Source organism: Martes martes (genome assembly GCF_963455335.1).
Source record: "Martes martes genome assembly, chromosome: 13".
Classification (NCBI taxonomy): domain Eukaryota; kingdom Metazoa; phylum Chordata; class Mammalia; order Carnivora; family Mustelidae; genus Martes; species Martes martes.
In genome coordinates, this window is record NC_137901.1 from 24,083,481 (window position 1) to 24,099,971 (window position 16,491).

The following is a 16,491-nucleotide window of genomic DNA, read 5'->3' on the forward strand; positions in this document are numbered from 1 at the left end:
CAGGGAACCTGCTTCCTCCTCTCTTTCTCTGCCTGCCTCTCTGCCTACTTGTGATCTCTATCTTTCTGTCAAATAAGTAAGAAAAATCTTAAAAAAAAAATAGAGGGAACCTAGAAGGGCCACGGTGTGTCCCTTATAGCAGCACAGACTAGATGGTAATAGCCATTAGGGAAGGAAATAGAATCTGCCTGAGCTCTGAGAGGTTCTAGTCAACAGCCGTCTCTACTTCCCTGCCTCCTGACTTTGATAATGGTTGTCAATATTGTTGTTTTCCTTTGGCAGTGGTGCCAAGAAACAGGGAATGTATGAATGTGATACCCTGTATTTAGTAGAAGCTAACTTTGAATATGAAAAAGAAACACCAGAGCAATAGAAAAAAAGTCAATGACTTCCCTCTTCTCCCATTTTTGTTTAAAGGAAAACATTTATTCATCTGAAAACATAAGCTTCAAATTATTTGTCACACCTTTTTTGTGGTATTACAAAGATTTCTCAAAATCTTTTACATAATGAGCAAATGTAAGCACATACATTGTAAATTCGTACAGGATTACATCAAATAATATGTTTAAGAGCAGACAATACTACATTTGTGTTTTGAAATGCGAACACACTGTCCATATTAAAATAACACACTAAAAATTATTTTAAAGAAATTACACAAGAATGATCTTTTTTGTTGTTCTTTGTTTTCTTTTCATAGAATTCCCTGCTATGCTTGAGATCAAAGGAATATTAAGACAATTACAGTTTTTAAAACAGCACAAAACAAAAACATAACATGGCAACCCACCATAAACATTCTGAAAACTGTCAACATTTGTTTTCCTCTGTTTGTATATGTCTGCCAAAGTGAGCACTTGGTTTATCTTCCTAAATCATCAGAAGAAAAAATAATTCAGGGGACACAGCAGGGAGACAAAGTCATACCACAGTCGTAGAAAAAAACAAGTTGGCAAGTGGTGAAAATAATTTGAATTCAGTTGTGGTGCAAAAGGCGTTGCCCGGAGAGAATAGCAGTTAGCACACATGGCCTCCAACTGGTCTCCCTCGGTGCGAAGGGATTCCCCTTCCTGTCCTAGTACTCAAGGCCCACGGATGGTAGGGAGGACAGGGGCTGACCCAGTCATACCCCAGAGGAAATAACCTCAGGTTCCCTGCCCCCAAAGAACCACGTGTTACTGATCCCCAAAGGGCTGCAGATCATTGTGTCACAGTCCCTTGAGGCCCATGATAGGCTTCCCGCTTCCAAGAGGTCAATCAACCCTGTTCCCATTCAGAGATTTCCTTATGCCAACCTGTCCCCAGACCTGCGCTGGCTGAGCTGAGTCTCTGTGATCTTCTCATCACATAGGGGCGGAGGGTTGAGTTCTTGAAGGGGTTAAAAGTGGCTGGGCCAGGGGCCCCCATCTTATGCCCCAGTCCCAAGACATTGTTCAATTAACATTTGTTAAGTGGGACGCAGGGGGCTGGAAGGTGACAGCTTGTGTTCCTGCTTTGGAAGACAGTATTGCTCCCATGACAGTACTACAGATTCAAACACCCCTATCAAAATCCCAGCAGACTTCTTTGAAAAACTAGACAAGCTGATCATAAAATTTTAGGAAGATTTAAGAAACCCAGAGTAGCTAAAACAGTATTTTAAAAGAATAAAGAGACTCAGACTTTCTGAATTTGAAACTTAGGACAAAACTACAGCAATAGATATATGGTACTGGCATAAAGACAGATATACAGATCAATAGAATACAATTCAGAGTCAGAAATGAATCCTCATATATATTGTCAATTGATTTTTGGCAAGGATGCCATTACTGTTCATTGAGGAAAGAATAGTCAACAAATAGTACTGGGACAACTGTATACCCATATGCATAAGAATGAAGTTGGACCCCTACCTCACACCATACAGAAGACTCAAAACGGATCTTTTAACTCAGAATGGAAAAAAAAAAACTAAATGTAAGGGCATAAACTATAAAAGATTTTGAAGACGACATAAGTTTGAATCTCTGTAACCTTGGATCAGGTAATAGTGTCTGAGATATACCAAAAGCACAAGTGACAGAAAGAAAAAGTAGATAAACTGGACATCATGAATGTTAAAAGCTTTTTTTCCTTTCCCATCCCTCCACCCACCTCCCCTCTGGTGATCATCTGTTTGTTCTCTACAGTTAAGGGTCTGTTTTTTGTTTTTTTCTTTTCTTTTTTCTTTCCCTTTGTTCATTTGTTTTGTTTCTTAAATTCCACATATGAGTGAAATCATATGGTATTTGTCTTTCTCTGGCTGGCTTACTTCACTTAGCATTATATTTCTAACTCCATCTATTGCAAATTGCAAGATTTCATTCTTTTTTATGGTCTGATCATATTCCATTGTATATATATAAACACCATCTTCTTTATCCATTCATCTATCATTGGACATTTGGGCTGCTTCTATAGTTTGGTTATTGTAAATAATGCTGTAATGAACATATATCTCTTCAAATCAATGTTTTTATGTTCTTTGGGTAAATGCCCAGTAGTGTGATTGCTGGATCATAGGGTAGTTCTATTTTTAATTTTTTGAGGAACCTCCATACTGTCTTCCAGAGAGGCTGCACCAGTTTGCAATCCCACCAGCTGTGCATGAGAGTTCCTTTTTCTCTACATCCTTGGCAGCACTTGTCTCTTGAGTTTTTCATTTTAGCCTTCTGACAGGTGTGAGGTGATATCTCATTGTGGTTTTGATTGCATTTTTCTGCTGATGAGTGGTGTGAGCATCTTTTCAGGTGTCTGTTGGCCATCTGTATGTCTCCTTTGGAGAAATGTCTGTTCCTGTCTTCTGCCCATTTTTAATATGGATTATTTGTTATTTTGGTGTTGAGTTGTATGAGTTCTTTATATATTTTGGATACTAACCCTTTGTAAGATATGCAATTTGCAAATATCTTCTCCCATTCAGTAGGTTGTCTTTTAGTTTTGTTGGTTGAAAATTAAAAACTTTTGTGCTCCAGAAAACACCATCAAGAAAGTGAAGAGACAATTGACGGAATGGGAGAAAGTGTTTGAAATCCCATGTCTGATAAGGAATGTATCTAGAATATTTATAGATACAGTAACAACCAATGAAAAATAGGCAAAGGATATGATTAGATATTTCTCCAAAGAAAATATAAAAATGGCCAATAAGTCCATGAAAATATGCTCAACATTATTAACCATTACAGAAATGCAAATCAAGCCCGGAATGTGACACCACTTCACACCCACTAGCACGACTATAATCCAAAAGAGAGATAGCAAATGTTACTGAGGAGTTGGAGAAATTAGAACCTGCTGGTGGGAATAGAAAGTGGTGAAGCTACTTTGGAAAACAGTCTGGCAATTTCTTCAAATAGTCAAACATAGAGTTATATGACCCAATAATCGTGTTCTTAGTTATATACTCAATAAAACTGTATGTTTATCCTTAGCAGGTGATGGACTACAAGCACCCATCTTGTGCAGCAGGGGAAGGACCACATTCCTGGTGGGATATAGTAGTGGAGTTAGCCAGGTGGTCTATGGTGTATATGCTTAAGCAGAACAAAGGAGTACACATGGACTGGGAAATTAAGGACTTCATACCCAATGCAATAGAAGTCCCACTGGCTATGGGAAACCAGGGCATACTGGTGTAGATGATCTCCCTTTGTCCCTTCTCTGTGTGAGTAGAGCATTGTTTTAACCGAGTCACGTTGTTTTTGATGATCCTGACACCAACAGATCATGAAGTGTGTTGACATCCAGAGACTGCTACTCTTCATTCCATGTTCCTGGTTTCCTGACTAAGATCCTGATCCCTGGAGTCTGATTACTTGGACTACTGATCCATTCCCTAACATAGGTCTACTGTGATCCTCAGATTTCAGAACCTGTTCCATTCTGTGGCTGTCCCAACAGCCTTTTCATTTAGCTGTTCCCATACTGGGGTTCCCTCAGTCTATGCCCTGGTTTCAACCTACTGGGCAGCACTCAAAGGGGAAAATTGTTACTAACTATCGGATTTATTATTACTGACTGTGTGATCTGGCAAAAGACTTAGGCTCCCTGAGTCTGGATGGCTTTCACTGTAAAGTGGGGATAACAAACTTAAAAAACACTTTCAAATTAGTTTAAGAATTATTTTAGGGTCACCTGGGTGGTTCAGTTGGTTAAGCAGCTGCCTTCAGCTCAGGTCATGATCCCAGGGTCCTGGGATCGAGCGCCATGTTGGGTTCCCCGCTCAGTGGGGAGCTTGTTTCTCCCTCTCCCTCCACCTGCCTACTTGTGCTCTCTTTCTATCTTTCTGTCAAATACACAAATAAAATATTTAAAAAATATTTACAGATATGAAAAAGTATTTCTCAAAAAATATTAGATTGAAAGATTATAACATAGGCCTGGAAATACCCATATAACCCCAAATCTGTTTTTTAATGTTCATGTACCTATACGTACATATATAAATATGTTAGCAAGTTAATAGTCCTTCTCCTCAATGGTAGGATTGTTGTTGGGTTTGTTTCACATATTTCTAGAGTTTCTAGTTTTTCTGCAGTGTGTTAGTATTATAATTAGAAGAAAGGTAAAGGAAAAATATCACAAATCATACTTTCTTTTCCTTGTGAATTTTAGGGCTTTACTAAGCACAATGTTTGCTACAATAAAATTTTAGATTAGAAAGACTTTGGGTACCTGGGTGGCTCAGTTGGTTGGGCGTCTGCCTTCAGCTCAGGTCATGGTCCTGGAGTCCTGGGATCGAGTCCCATATCAGGATCCCTGCTAGCAGGGAGTCTGCTTCTCCCTCTGCCCTTCACCCTGCTTGTGCTTTCTCTCAAACAAATAAACAAAATCTTAAAAAAAAAAAAAAACCAAACTTGGAAAGTTACTGTGCCTCTTCTGACAGGATTTCACTGGTGTATTTCTTTTTCTGTTATCCACCCCCTCAACCTGGTGTATTTCAAAGAATTTCTCTTCTCATTTAAAAACTTTTTTTGTTGTTTCTAGCAACTTTGCGTGTTCTCTTCCTGTGTCATCTACAGAAAGACAGGTAACTGCTGATTATTTTTAAGATCTTAACGAGCATGATTATGTATCAGTTAACCAACAGTTATCTATGAGACACTGGGTAGATAGAGTACTGTATACCAAAAAAAGTAAAAAGCTTGTATCCCTGACTTCAAACAGGTTCCAGTTTAGTTAGTGCAATGAGAGTAATCCACGTCAATCAATCAACAATACTCAACAGTATTTGATTAATACTAATCTTTATGGTCTAGAAAATTGGTTCCCAAAGTGTCGTCTATGGACCTCCGGGGATTCCTGAGATGATTTTAGGCAGTGCAAGATCAAACTTATTCATAATACTAAGGCTTTTCCCCTCCATTCCTCACTGCATTCATAGTTGCACCAATGGGGTAAAAGCAATGGTTGGTAAAATTGAAGACACTTTAGCATAAATCTAGGCAGTTTCTCTAAACTATACTGTTGACCCTTGAACAACACGTGTTTCAACTTACATGCAGATCTTTTAAAAATAAAAAATAGTACAATACTTGGGACGCGTTGGTGGCTCAGCTGGTTAAGCGTCTGGCTTTGGCTCAGGTCATATCCCAATGTCCTAGGATTGAGTCCCATATCAGGCTCCTTGCTTAGCAGTGAGCCTGCTTCTTCCTCTGCCTGCACCCCCCCCCTTTTTGTGCTCTCTCTTTCTCTCTCTCAGTACAGTACTGTAATAGTACAGTACTGAAAATATATTTTTTTCTTCTTTAGAATTTCCTTAATAATATTTTCTCTTCTCCAGCTTTATTGCAAGAATATAGTATGTGAGTTATATAAACATACAAAATATGTGTTAATAGACTGTGTTATTGGTAAGGCTTCCAGTCAACAGTTGGTTATTAGTAGTTAGGTTGCAGGAGAGTCAAAAGTTACATGCCAATTTTCAACTGCACAGGGCTTGGAACCCCTTACCCCCAGGTTGTTCAAAGGTCAACTGTAATTAGTACATTTCAGGAAGGGAGTTTTTAAATGTTTGGTCTCAGGACACTGTTATACTCTGAAAGTGGCAGACCAAACAGCCCACGAATCAATAAAAAACCAGCCAACCAACCAAAAAAACCAGATTCATGAAGGGGTGTATTGGCTGGGGCTGTGAAATGGCTTCTTCCCACATAGCACAGCAATCACAACTGCTTTTGATTTGTAGCTGACAGTGAGTTTTTGTTTGTTTGCTTTTCTAAGATTTTACTCATTTATTTGCCAGAGAGAGAGACAGAGAGAGAGAGTGTGAAAGCACACAAGCAGGGGAAGCAGCAGGCAGAGGGAGAAGCAGGGTCCCCACTGAGCAAGGAACCTGATGCAGAACTCCATCCCAGGACTCTGGGATCCTGACCTGAGCTGAAGGCAGATGCTCAACCGACTGAGCCACCCAGGAACCCAACAGTGAGGTTTTAAGAACTATAGTATATCCTATCATGCAAAACCAGGAAGGCCATAGGGCTAGGTCAATTGCACTCAGCCAGACCTGTCTAGTAAGGCACATTCTATTTGGGGAAGAAAGAACAGTTTTTGTTTTTGTTTTTCTTTCTTTTTTAAAGGAACACATTCCTTTTCTTTTTTTTCTTTTTTTAAAGATTTTATTTATTTATTTGACAGAGAGAGAGAGATCAGGAGTAGGCAGAGAGGCAGGCAGAGAGAGAGGGGGAAGCAGGCTCCCTGCTGAGCAGAGAGCCCGATGTGGGGCTCGATCCCAGGACCCTGGGATCATGAACTGAACCAAAGGCAGAGGCTTAACCCACTGAGCCACCCAGGTGCCCCAACAGTTGTTTTTCTTGAGTGCCAGAATAATTATACAGCATGAGCACGTAAAACTAAAAAAATTAGCAAATAGGCCCTTAAATTTGGGAGGTGGTTTATCAGTCAGTCCTTTGGGCAGAGTATCATAATGTTTTAGGTCATTGACACTGAGGCTTTGACATTGCCAACCAATGGGTGATCATCTATGAACAGGTTGGACAATGTGGGACCTGTATTCCACCATCACCCACCACTTTGGCAAGAGCATTTGCTACTGGATCCCAGGGAGTTTTCATGTTCATTGCCTCAAACTGTCAGGTGGCCAAGAAGTCCCTGAGCAGTGGTGTGGTGGCTAAAAAGGCAACCGGTTTCACTACTACCCCTGTTCAGCATGGGTTGCCATGCCTCCACAGACTCAGTTGGTTAGGAGACAACAAGCTGAAACACATTCAGACTGCTTATTAGATTTAGCAAGATCATCATGGTATCAATTTTCTGCATCCCTAGTCTCACAAACATAACACACAATCAGAGGGGTCAAATGGGCAGTACCGGTGGTGGTCACTTTTCTGCTGAATGATCAGTTCTAAACTTCAGTCAAGTGCTTCTATAACCAGTGGCTGTTTCTGAAGGAGAGGTGAAGTGGTAAGTCTTGTGCTCAGCTGCAGCTGGGGAGATGAATGAGACATGGTCTTTCGGCTATTCCTCATAAGGGGGGAAATTCAGGGCATTCCACCAAGACTCAGATGGCAGTTAAGTCTTGCCTACTTGGCCTCTGTGGAGATGTGTAAGGCAAACAGAGTGCCATGGTATAATAACTAATCCTCCACAATATTTCAAACATGAAACTAATCTTGCATTTTGAAGATCATTCCTGGCATAAATATATTTGTTTATGGTATATTACCATTTTTACAAATTGCTAGATGCAATTTGCTTATATTTTGTTAATGACTTGACATCTGTGCAGAAAAGAATTTAACTTTGCCCAAAGAGAGGTCTGGCTTTTGGTCTCCTTGACTTCTGGGAGGTAATCTCTAAGCCCTTTAATGTCATTCCTGACTGAAGTGTCTTTGCCTGGGGGTCTTTAGTCACTGGATAGTCTAACAATGTGACTTAGGGTGAGAACTTAAAGTCACACGGTATCATGCTCTTGAAGGGATAGAAACTGTGATCAGACACATGGGTTGTCATTTTCTTTTCTTGTCACGTCTTTGTCTAGTTTGGTGGCAGGGAAATGATTATGAAAATGAATTGGAAAGTGTTCTTTCCTCCTCTATGGTCTCAAACACTTTGTATAGGATTGATCTTTTTTCCTCCTTAAATACTTGATGGAATTTATTAGTGAAACTATTTGGGCTTGGAGTTTTCTTTGGAGGAAAGTTTTTAATTAGAAATTCAAATAATTTTATAGCTGCTTGGCTACTCAAAATTCCTATTTCTTCATGTGTTAGTTTTGGGAAGTTGTCTTTTTCAATTAATTTGTCCATTTTATCTAAGTAGTCAAAAATATTGCATTAGACTGGTATAAATGTGTGAAAAATTCTCTTTTTAATGTCTGTCAGATCTGTACTGATGGCTCTTTTTGCATCCATGAGGTAAGTATTTGTTTTCCCACTGTTTTTTCTCAATTGAATAAAACACATTTAATAGGTTATATGTTAAAATTACAGTAATTGAATATACATTTAATTCAATTTAGTTATGTAACTTTAAAAGGTAATTAATTAGGTGAATTTGAATTAAAATTTAAGTGTATTAAATTGAAATTGAATGAATTAAATCATATTAAATAAAATGCAATATAACAAAGGAAACAATATTAAATTGAAATTAAATGACACACAACATTGAATTGAATCAATTGACTTAATATTAAATTATTTTAAACCAATTAAATTTAGTAAATCAAGTCAGCAGCATTAAATAAAATTTGAGTAATTACAATGAAGTTAAACTTGAACTATATTCCCTTAAACTTATTTTCATACATCAAATTGTAATCAAATTAAAATTGAATTATATGAAATTCATTTATTGATGTTAAAGTAAATTTATCAGTACCTTACCAACACATACATATTCATTTATACTAACTAAAATTAACTTAATACAATAAATGAACAACTAAATTTGAAGAATTAAATTTGTTAATTTAAATAAATTACAATCAAATTAAGATTAATTCAACGTGAATTAGAAAAAGGAGGCAAGTCTGGACCGGAAGGTCCGCTTTGTGGATTAAAAACACGTTTTAGGAAGAGAGGGTCATTGAATCCCTGTTGCAGTTCCTGTGTCTTCAGTTATCTGTGATGGTGTGGAGGGGCCAGAAGTAAAAATGTTTAGAGGTGGTGAAGAAAACGAAAACAAAAACCAGACTTCCGAAACCACCGGCAAGAGAATCATCAGTAGCAAACAAGTTGCTACCACGTCGGGAGCCAAGAAATCCAGAATTATCAGCAAACGGGAAAAAGTTTCTTTTTCTCCAGGCCTCTCTCCTCAACCCGAATCAAGTCGTTCTGACTCTGAATATGGACATGTGGACATTTACTGCGACCAAGACTCTCGCATTGGGTGGGGTTTGGGCGGGTGGGGGCACTGATCTGCTGTTTCTCATTTGACTTCGTGGTTGCCCGAGTTAGATCATTACCCTAACGGGACGTCTACCTCTCCGATCGATCCAAAAATATTTTTTTTATTGTACATGATCTAATTTTAAGATGTTACAATTAACTTTATAGGAGAGAATTGAATATGTATGAAACCAGAGAACTGAAATGGACGTCACCAGGAACCTGGCAAATCCACATTCTGGCGGTGGCCGGGGGTCAGGGGAAGAAGACTTGGTGAAGCTAGCTGTCTCGGATTTCAAAATCTGCTTTGGTTCGGCCACTTTCTCACCAGAGGCGGTCAGTTCACCACCGTTTATAGCTTTCCATGGTTGCTTCCATGAACCGTGCCAGGCCTGGCTGAGGAGCTGGAAGGAGTGAGGGCGGGAAAGAGTGGTGGACGGTGACATCGGAGACATAACAGTGGGAAAGGTTTCCTTCGCAGCGCTAAAGCACACAGTCTGCTGGCGCCCCATTAATACACGTGGAAGGGGAAAGTGACTGAATGGAAGAGTGAGTGTAACTTGATACAGGTAGTGTTTCGGGAGGAGCCACTCTTTCTTTGAACTTCTCCGCAATGCAAACCGCGGGCGTACGGAATCGATGGCCAAAATGGCGGCGCCAACCTGGACTCCGCGATTAGGATGCTGCCATGTATTGCCTGTGAACGTACGGACTCGGCCATCTTACGGAATCAGATTCCAAGATGACGGCATCTGAGTGGAAGTCGCGCATAGGCGCGGCCATAGTTCCTCCAAGGTTGTGTCCGTACAAGCGTACCGTACGGACTTAGCCCGCAAGGTGGCGGTGCCCTCGGGAAAGCAGCCATATAGGTGCGGCCATGTTTCCTGCAAACTTACGGATTTGGCGGCCGTACGGTCTCAGCAATCAAGATGGTGGCTCCTGAGCGACCGTAGAGGCTCTAGGCGGCAGATCTACTTGTTTGCTGCGGAGCCGACGCATTAGGCCTGCGCAATAAGAGTACGGTGCCCGGGAGGCGCGACCAAAGCGGAAGTAGTTGTGGGCGCCTTTACAACGGCCGCGGACGCCACCGAGAGGTCTGTACGGATTCGCGGGTCGCTGGCGGGGATCGCGGAGGGGTGCGCCGAGAGCGGAGAGATGGTGAGTACGGGTCCGGGGAGGGGGTCAGCGGTAGAGGTCAGCGGGCTTGGTAGTGGTGTGGTCCGTGGGCAGACTCGGGGGTCTGTGGTGAACCGTAAGGAGACCGAGGGCAGTATGGTGGGGGCCTGTGGTGAGCCTTAACAGGGGTGTGTGGGTAGAATGTTGGGGGTCTGATGTTCTGAATTTTTTTTGATGTGTGAGCCATCTGGGAGTTTTGTGATGAGCCATTGTGGGGGTCCGTAATGGAAGTTTGGTGGCGATCCCTTTCGGTAGTTCCGCGGGGGTCCGAATGGGAAATTGTTTGGGCAGAGTGATACGGGGTTTGCGATGAGCGGTACTGGTTAGTATGTGGTGAGCCGCGACGAGTCAGTGTCAAAGGACCGGTGGGGAAAGGTGACGGGGGCGGTTGTCTGTGGGCTTGATAACGGGGGATCTGCGGGGAACCGTGATGGAAATACATGTTCCGTCTCCGGAATCTACTCTGTGGTGTCTGTGAGAAGTGAGGGGGTCCTGTGAGGAGTCACGATGGGGGCAGCATGAGATGAACGGTCGAGTGAACTAAGTTATAAGTGTGTGGACTAAGTGATGGAAAGTCAGACAGAGTGATGGGATTTGTAAGTGTGGTACTGGGGTGTCGGGGTGAGTGTTGGGGGGCTTGTGGGGATCGTGATGGGAAGATTTATGAGGAGCTGTGACGGAAAGTCTATTGGCAGAATGTTGGGGTTTGTGGTGAGCCCTGATGGAGCTGTAACAAGGGACGAGGCACTATGATGGGGGTTCTCTAAGGAACCGTGATGGTGGGGGGAATCCCACAGGAGGGTGATGGTTCAGACCCGGAGCCTCCAGATGCTGGGGAGGACAGCAAGTCGGAGAATGGGGAGAATGCGCCCATCTACTGCATCTGCCGTAAACCAGACATCAACTGCTTCATGATGTGAGCCGGGGAGAGGCGGGCGGGGCTGACACTTGCAAGGTTGGGTGAGGCTGATGGGTCCGGCCTCTCACATCTGCACCACTCACCCCATCCTCTGCAGCGGGTGTGACAACTGCAATGAGTGGTTCCATGGGGACTGCATCCGGATCACTGAGAAGATGGCCAAGGCCATCCGGGAGTGGTACTGTCGGGAGTGCCGAGGTGAGGGGGGGGGTGGCCTGGACAGGGCAGGCAGATCCATCTGCCAAGGGAGGAGAAGCCATGAAGGGAGGTTGGGTCATGGGGAGTGGTGGTATGTGTCTGTGGGTGATTACTGGTTTGTGGTGAGCTAGAGTGGAGACTCCACTGTGAGCCCAAATACAGGGTCCCACCAGATGGGGTTGCTCTGCTCTGGAGAAGGGGGACAGAGAAGGTGGGCAGGATAGAAAAAAAGAGGAAGGAGTTCTGGGATCATCCAAATTTCTCAGTGTCCACCCACCTTGGCCCCACAGAGAAAGACCCCAAGCTGGAAATCCGTTATCGGCACAAGAAGTCACGGGAGCGGGACAGCAATGAGCGAGACGGCAGTGAGCCCCGGGATGAGGGTGGAGGGCGCAAGAGGCCTGCCCCGGATCCAGACCTGCAGCGTCGGGCGGGGTCAGGGACAGGGGTTGGGGCGATGCTTGCTCGGGGCTCTGCTTCGCCCCACAAATCCTCTCCACAGCCCTTGGTGGCCACACCCAGCCAGGTGAGTGGCTGCCATGGTTGGGGTGGGTAAGGGAATCCCCTTTCGGGCCCAACTGGAGTTCCTGATTTTTGTTCTGGGCTCCTCTCCTCAGCATCACCAGCAGCAGCAGCAGATCAAACGGTCAGCCCGCATGTGTGGCGAGTGCGAGGCCTGCCGGCGTACTGAGGACTGTGGCCACTGCGACTTCTGTCGGGACATGAAGAAGTTTGGGGGCCCCAACAAGATCCGGCAGAAGTGCCGGCTGCGTCAGTGCCAGCTGCGGGCCCGGGTGAGCATGGGTAGAGCTGGGCAGGGCCAGGTGGGGATGTCAGTATGTCCAGGAAGGGCTCATTCAGGCCAGGAGGGGTGGGCCAGGTGAGGTGGGGCCTGATTGCCTGCAGACAGGTGGGAAGGAGCCTGTCCAGATGAATGGGGCACGATCAGGTGTGCGGGGCTAGCAGGGGTGCCTCAAACCCTAGGTGGGCAGCGTAGAGCCAGATGTTTCAAGGCGGCCAGGCATGTCGGGGCCGGTGGGATGGGACTGAGCATGTCCTGGTTCTGAGAAGTGAGGGTAGTGGGTGTGTCTGGGGAGGCAAAGCGGGGCCAGTTGGTGGGGCTAGGCTCTTGTGGGAGGGGCTAGGGCAGGGCCACCCTCCATCCACCTGGGGCTGACCTGGGCCTTCCTCCTGCCGGCACAGGAATCGTACAAGTACTTCCCTTCCTCGGTGAGTCCAGCCCCCCAGGGCGGGGCGGGGCATGCGGGCAGGGCGGTCAGGGCCAGTCCTGAGATTCTGCCCTGCAGCTCTCGCCAGTGACGCCCTCAGAGTCCCTGCCGCGGCCTCGCAGGCCACTGCCCACCCAGCAGCAGCCACAGCCATCACAGAAGCTGGGGCGCATCCGTGAGGACGAGGGGGCAGTGGCATCATCAGCAGTCAAGGAGCCACCTGAGGCTACGGCCACACCTGAGCCACTCTCAGATGAGGACCTGCCGCTGGACCCTGATCTCTACCAGGACTTCTGTGCGGGGGCCTTTGATGACCATGGCCTGGTGAGCAGCCAGAGCGTCCCACGGTGGAAGGGTAGAAGTTACAGAAGCTGAGTTTCCATGATAAGGAGAGATGGAAGATGAGGCAGAGTATGGAAGGCTGATGTGGGAACTGACTCGTGGTGGGGTAGTCATGAGTGGGGCAGGTGGGGCAGTGTCTGTCTCACTTGCAGCCCTGGATGAGTGACACAGAGGAGTCTCCATTCCTGGACCCTGCGCTGCGGAAGAGGGCAGTGAAAGTGAAGCATGTAAAGCGTCGGGAGAAGAAATCCGAGAAGAAGGTGATGGAGAGGGTGAAATGGTTGTGGGAAGGCAGAGGGCAGGGAGAGGAGGGAGAGGCAAAGGTCAGGAGCTGGGTGGGACAAGAGCCAGAAGGGGGTGGGATATGGGGAGACCAGGGATCTAGGGCTGACTTTAACTCTGCCCTAACCTGACCTAACCTGCTTTGTCCCACAGAAGGAAGAGAGATACAAGCGGCATCGGCAGAAACAGAAGCACAAGGACAAATGGAAACACCCAGAGCGTGCCGATGCCAAGGACCCCGCATCACTACCGCAGTGCCTGGGACCTGGCTGTGTGCGCCCTGCCCAGCCTGGCTCCAAGTATTGCTCCGATGACTGTGGCATGAAGCTGGCAGCCAAGTGAGTCATTCTTGAAGGGTTTAAGGGCATCAGGGAATACGGGGTAGGGTGTGGCCAGAGCTCTCTGTATGTCTTCCCATCAGTCATCTGCCCACTCTTCAGTCCACAAAGCACCCATCTATCCATCCCTCGTCCATCTACCATTCAAGTGCTCATCTGCTTATTTATCTACCATTCACTCAGTTACCCTTTCGCCATTTGGTGAGCCATCCGTTCTGCCATTCGTGGATCACCCCACTTACTCTGTCGTCTGCCCCCTTTCCTGCCTGCACCTAACCCACTGCCTCCCTGCAGCCGCATCTACGAGATCCTCCCCCAGCGCATCCAGCAGTGGCAGCAGAGTCCCTGTATTGCTGAGGAGCACGGGAAGAAGCTGCTCGAACGTATTCGCCGTGAGCAGCAGAGCGCCCGCACCCGCCTTCAGGAAATGGAACGCCGATTCCATGAGCTCGAGGCCATCATTCTTCGTGCCAAGCAGCAGGCTGTCCGTGAGGATGAGGAGGTAGGCAAGCAAGGCCTAGCGGCACGGGGCCCCGTACCTGGTCCTGCCGGGCCTCATCGTTTCTTCCACTCCACACAGAGCAATGAGGGTGACAGTGATGACACAGACCTGCAGATCTTCTGCGTGTCCTGCGGGCACCCTATCAACCCACGTGTTGCCTTGCGCCACATGGAGCGCTGCTACGCCAAGGTCAGGGTGTCACCCTGAGGGGGAATATCAGTGGGTCCATGGGGGAACAGATGTGTTGTCTGGGGGTTGTCTCAGGTGGGCATGCAGCACACATCCACAGTTCCCTCCGTTTGTGCTCATCCCTCCAGTATGAGAGCCAGACGTCCTTTGGGTCCATGTACCCCACACGCATTGAGGGGTGAGTGTGGGCGCTGCGTGCAGTTAGACCAGGGAGGTTAAGGCTGGGGTCGGAAGTGGCATGTTGGGGCAGGATATGGGTATGGACAAGAACAGATGGGTGCCCCTTCTCTCCCTTCACTACCTCGTCTCTATTGTAAACCCCCAGAGCTACACGACTCTTCTGTGATGTCTACAATCCTCAGAGCAAGACCTATTGTAAGCGGCTCCAGGTGCTATGCCCTGAGCACTCACGGGACCCCAAAGTAAGTTTTGCCCTCAACTCCCCCCATTCTGTCCTTTCTTCCTCCTCACTGGCCACATTCATCCCTTGCTGCTTCTTTTACCTCCCTCCTTCCTTTTTCCCTACTTGACTGCTTCCATAACTCTCACTTTGCCTGCCTTATCACTCTTCATTCCTTTCCTTTTTCCTGTCTCATTATCTCCTGTTCCTCTCCTTTCCCATTCCTTTCTACTCCCTGAACTCTCTATTTCTTCCTTTCTATCTCTCTGACCACTCCCTATTCCTGTCCTCTTTTCTCCCTCACCGCCCCCATTCATCCCTGACCCCCGCTCTCCTTGCAGGTGCCAGCAGATGAGGTATGTGGGTGCCCTCTTGTACGTGATGTCTTTGAGCTCACGGGTGACTTCTGCCGCCTGCCCAAACGCCAGTGTAACCGCCATTACTGCTGGGAGAAGTTGCGGCGTGCTGAAGTGGACCTGGAGCGTGTGCGCGTGGTAAGTTTTGATGCTGAATGTGGCTGGAGTCAGGTGAGGCTTTTAGAGCTCCTTCTCACGGTTCTTTTCTGCTTCCCTGGCAGTGGTACAAGCTGGACGAGCTGTTTGAGCAGGAGCGAAATGTACGCACAGCCATGACTAACCGGGCAGGATTATTGGCCCTGATGCTGCACCAAACGATCCAACATGACCCACTCACTACCGACCTGCGTTCCAGTGCTGACCGCTGAACCTCACACTGGCCCAGAATTCCTCACACCCTGCATTCCAGGCCGAGGAGCTGCCCTGAATCTCCCATTTGTTTGTTCTGCCATTCATATGTTTCTCCAATGGTCCCTGAGTTTCTCCCTGTGCCTATCCACCATTTGACTACCCAGCTGCCGTTACCAGAGGGTCTCAGAATCTTTTCCTGTCCTTGTCTGTTCCTCTGTCTCTCCATTCTCTGTGCCTGGGGGGGACTGTGGAGTCTGCTCACTCTTGCCTCCCCCATCCTGGTTTTGTTAATAAAATTTTGAAGAATCAAGAAAGATTTCTACTGAAGGTTTTCACATTTATCCGGCTGCGACCACATTCCCAAACCCCACGGGTAGATGAGCTGTGGCACACACCTGTATTCAGAAGGGGTTGCAGCATACAGCTTTAAGCATACAGTTGGCACCTACTCTGTGTTCTGCAGGAGCCCCCCTTGGGCGGTGGGATGTGCCTTGCCGAAGGAGAGCCCAGTGGCCTACATTCTCAGCATTTCATCTTGAAACAGTGGGTATATAGTTGGCACTAATTCAGTATTGTGGTTGACTTACCACCCCTGTGTCAGCATCGACATCCTCCAAACTAGAAATGTATTCGATGGTGGACACAAGGTCTCGCTCTCCCTCAAACCCCTCTTTTGCGACACTTGTGTAACAGAAGTCCGGGAACCCCGTCCCGCCCTGTCGTCGGGGCTAGTGATCCCCCCACAGCACAGCCTTTCCAGGACGGGCCCCGACGGTCTCCGTTGCCCTGCCCTTCTGTTTACCTGCAGCGCGGCACCGCCCCCTTCTCCAGT

General features: G+C 46.4%; 1 protein-coding gene across 3 annotated transcripts; it reads left to right on the forward strand.

Annotated features, from left to right (window-relative positions):
* Positions 1 to 10,161: 10,161 nt before the first annotated feature.
* CXXC1 (CXXC finger protein 1) lies at positions 10,162 to 15,983 on the forward strand (the record flags this gene model as incomplete). Of its 3 annotated transcripts, XM_080821162.1 has the most annotated exons (15): positions 10,162 to 10,535; positions 11,351 to 11,469; positions 11,570 to 11,670; positions 11,961 to 12,196; positions 12,288 to 12,464; positions 12,874 to 12,900; positions 12,978 to 13,223; positions 13,394 to 13,501; positions 13,677 to 13,861; positions 14,156 to 14,363; positions 14,442 to 14,552; positions 14,681 to 14,730; positions 14,878 to 14,974; positions 15,294 to 15,446; positions 15,530 to 15,983. In XM_080821162.1, 15 exons carry the CDS (start codon positions 10,533 to 10,535, stop codon positions 15,674 to 15,676), a joined length of 1,968 nt encoding a protein of 655 aa, XP_080677288.1. In that variant the 3' UTR covers positions 15,677 to 15,983. The 3 variants fall into 3 exon arrangements, with proteins under 3 accessions (XP_080677288.1, XP_080677289.1, XP_080677287.1); XM_080821163.1 differs by lacking the exon at positions 12,874 to 12,900 and having other exon boundaries at positions 10,260 to 10,535; XM_080821161.1 differs by lacking the exon at positions 10,162 to 10,535 and having other exon boundaries at positions 11,330 to 11,469.
* Positions 15,984 to 16,491: the final 508 nt, after the last annotated feature.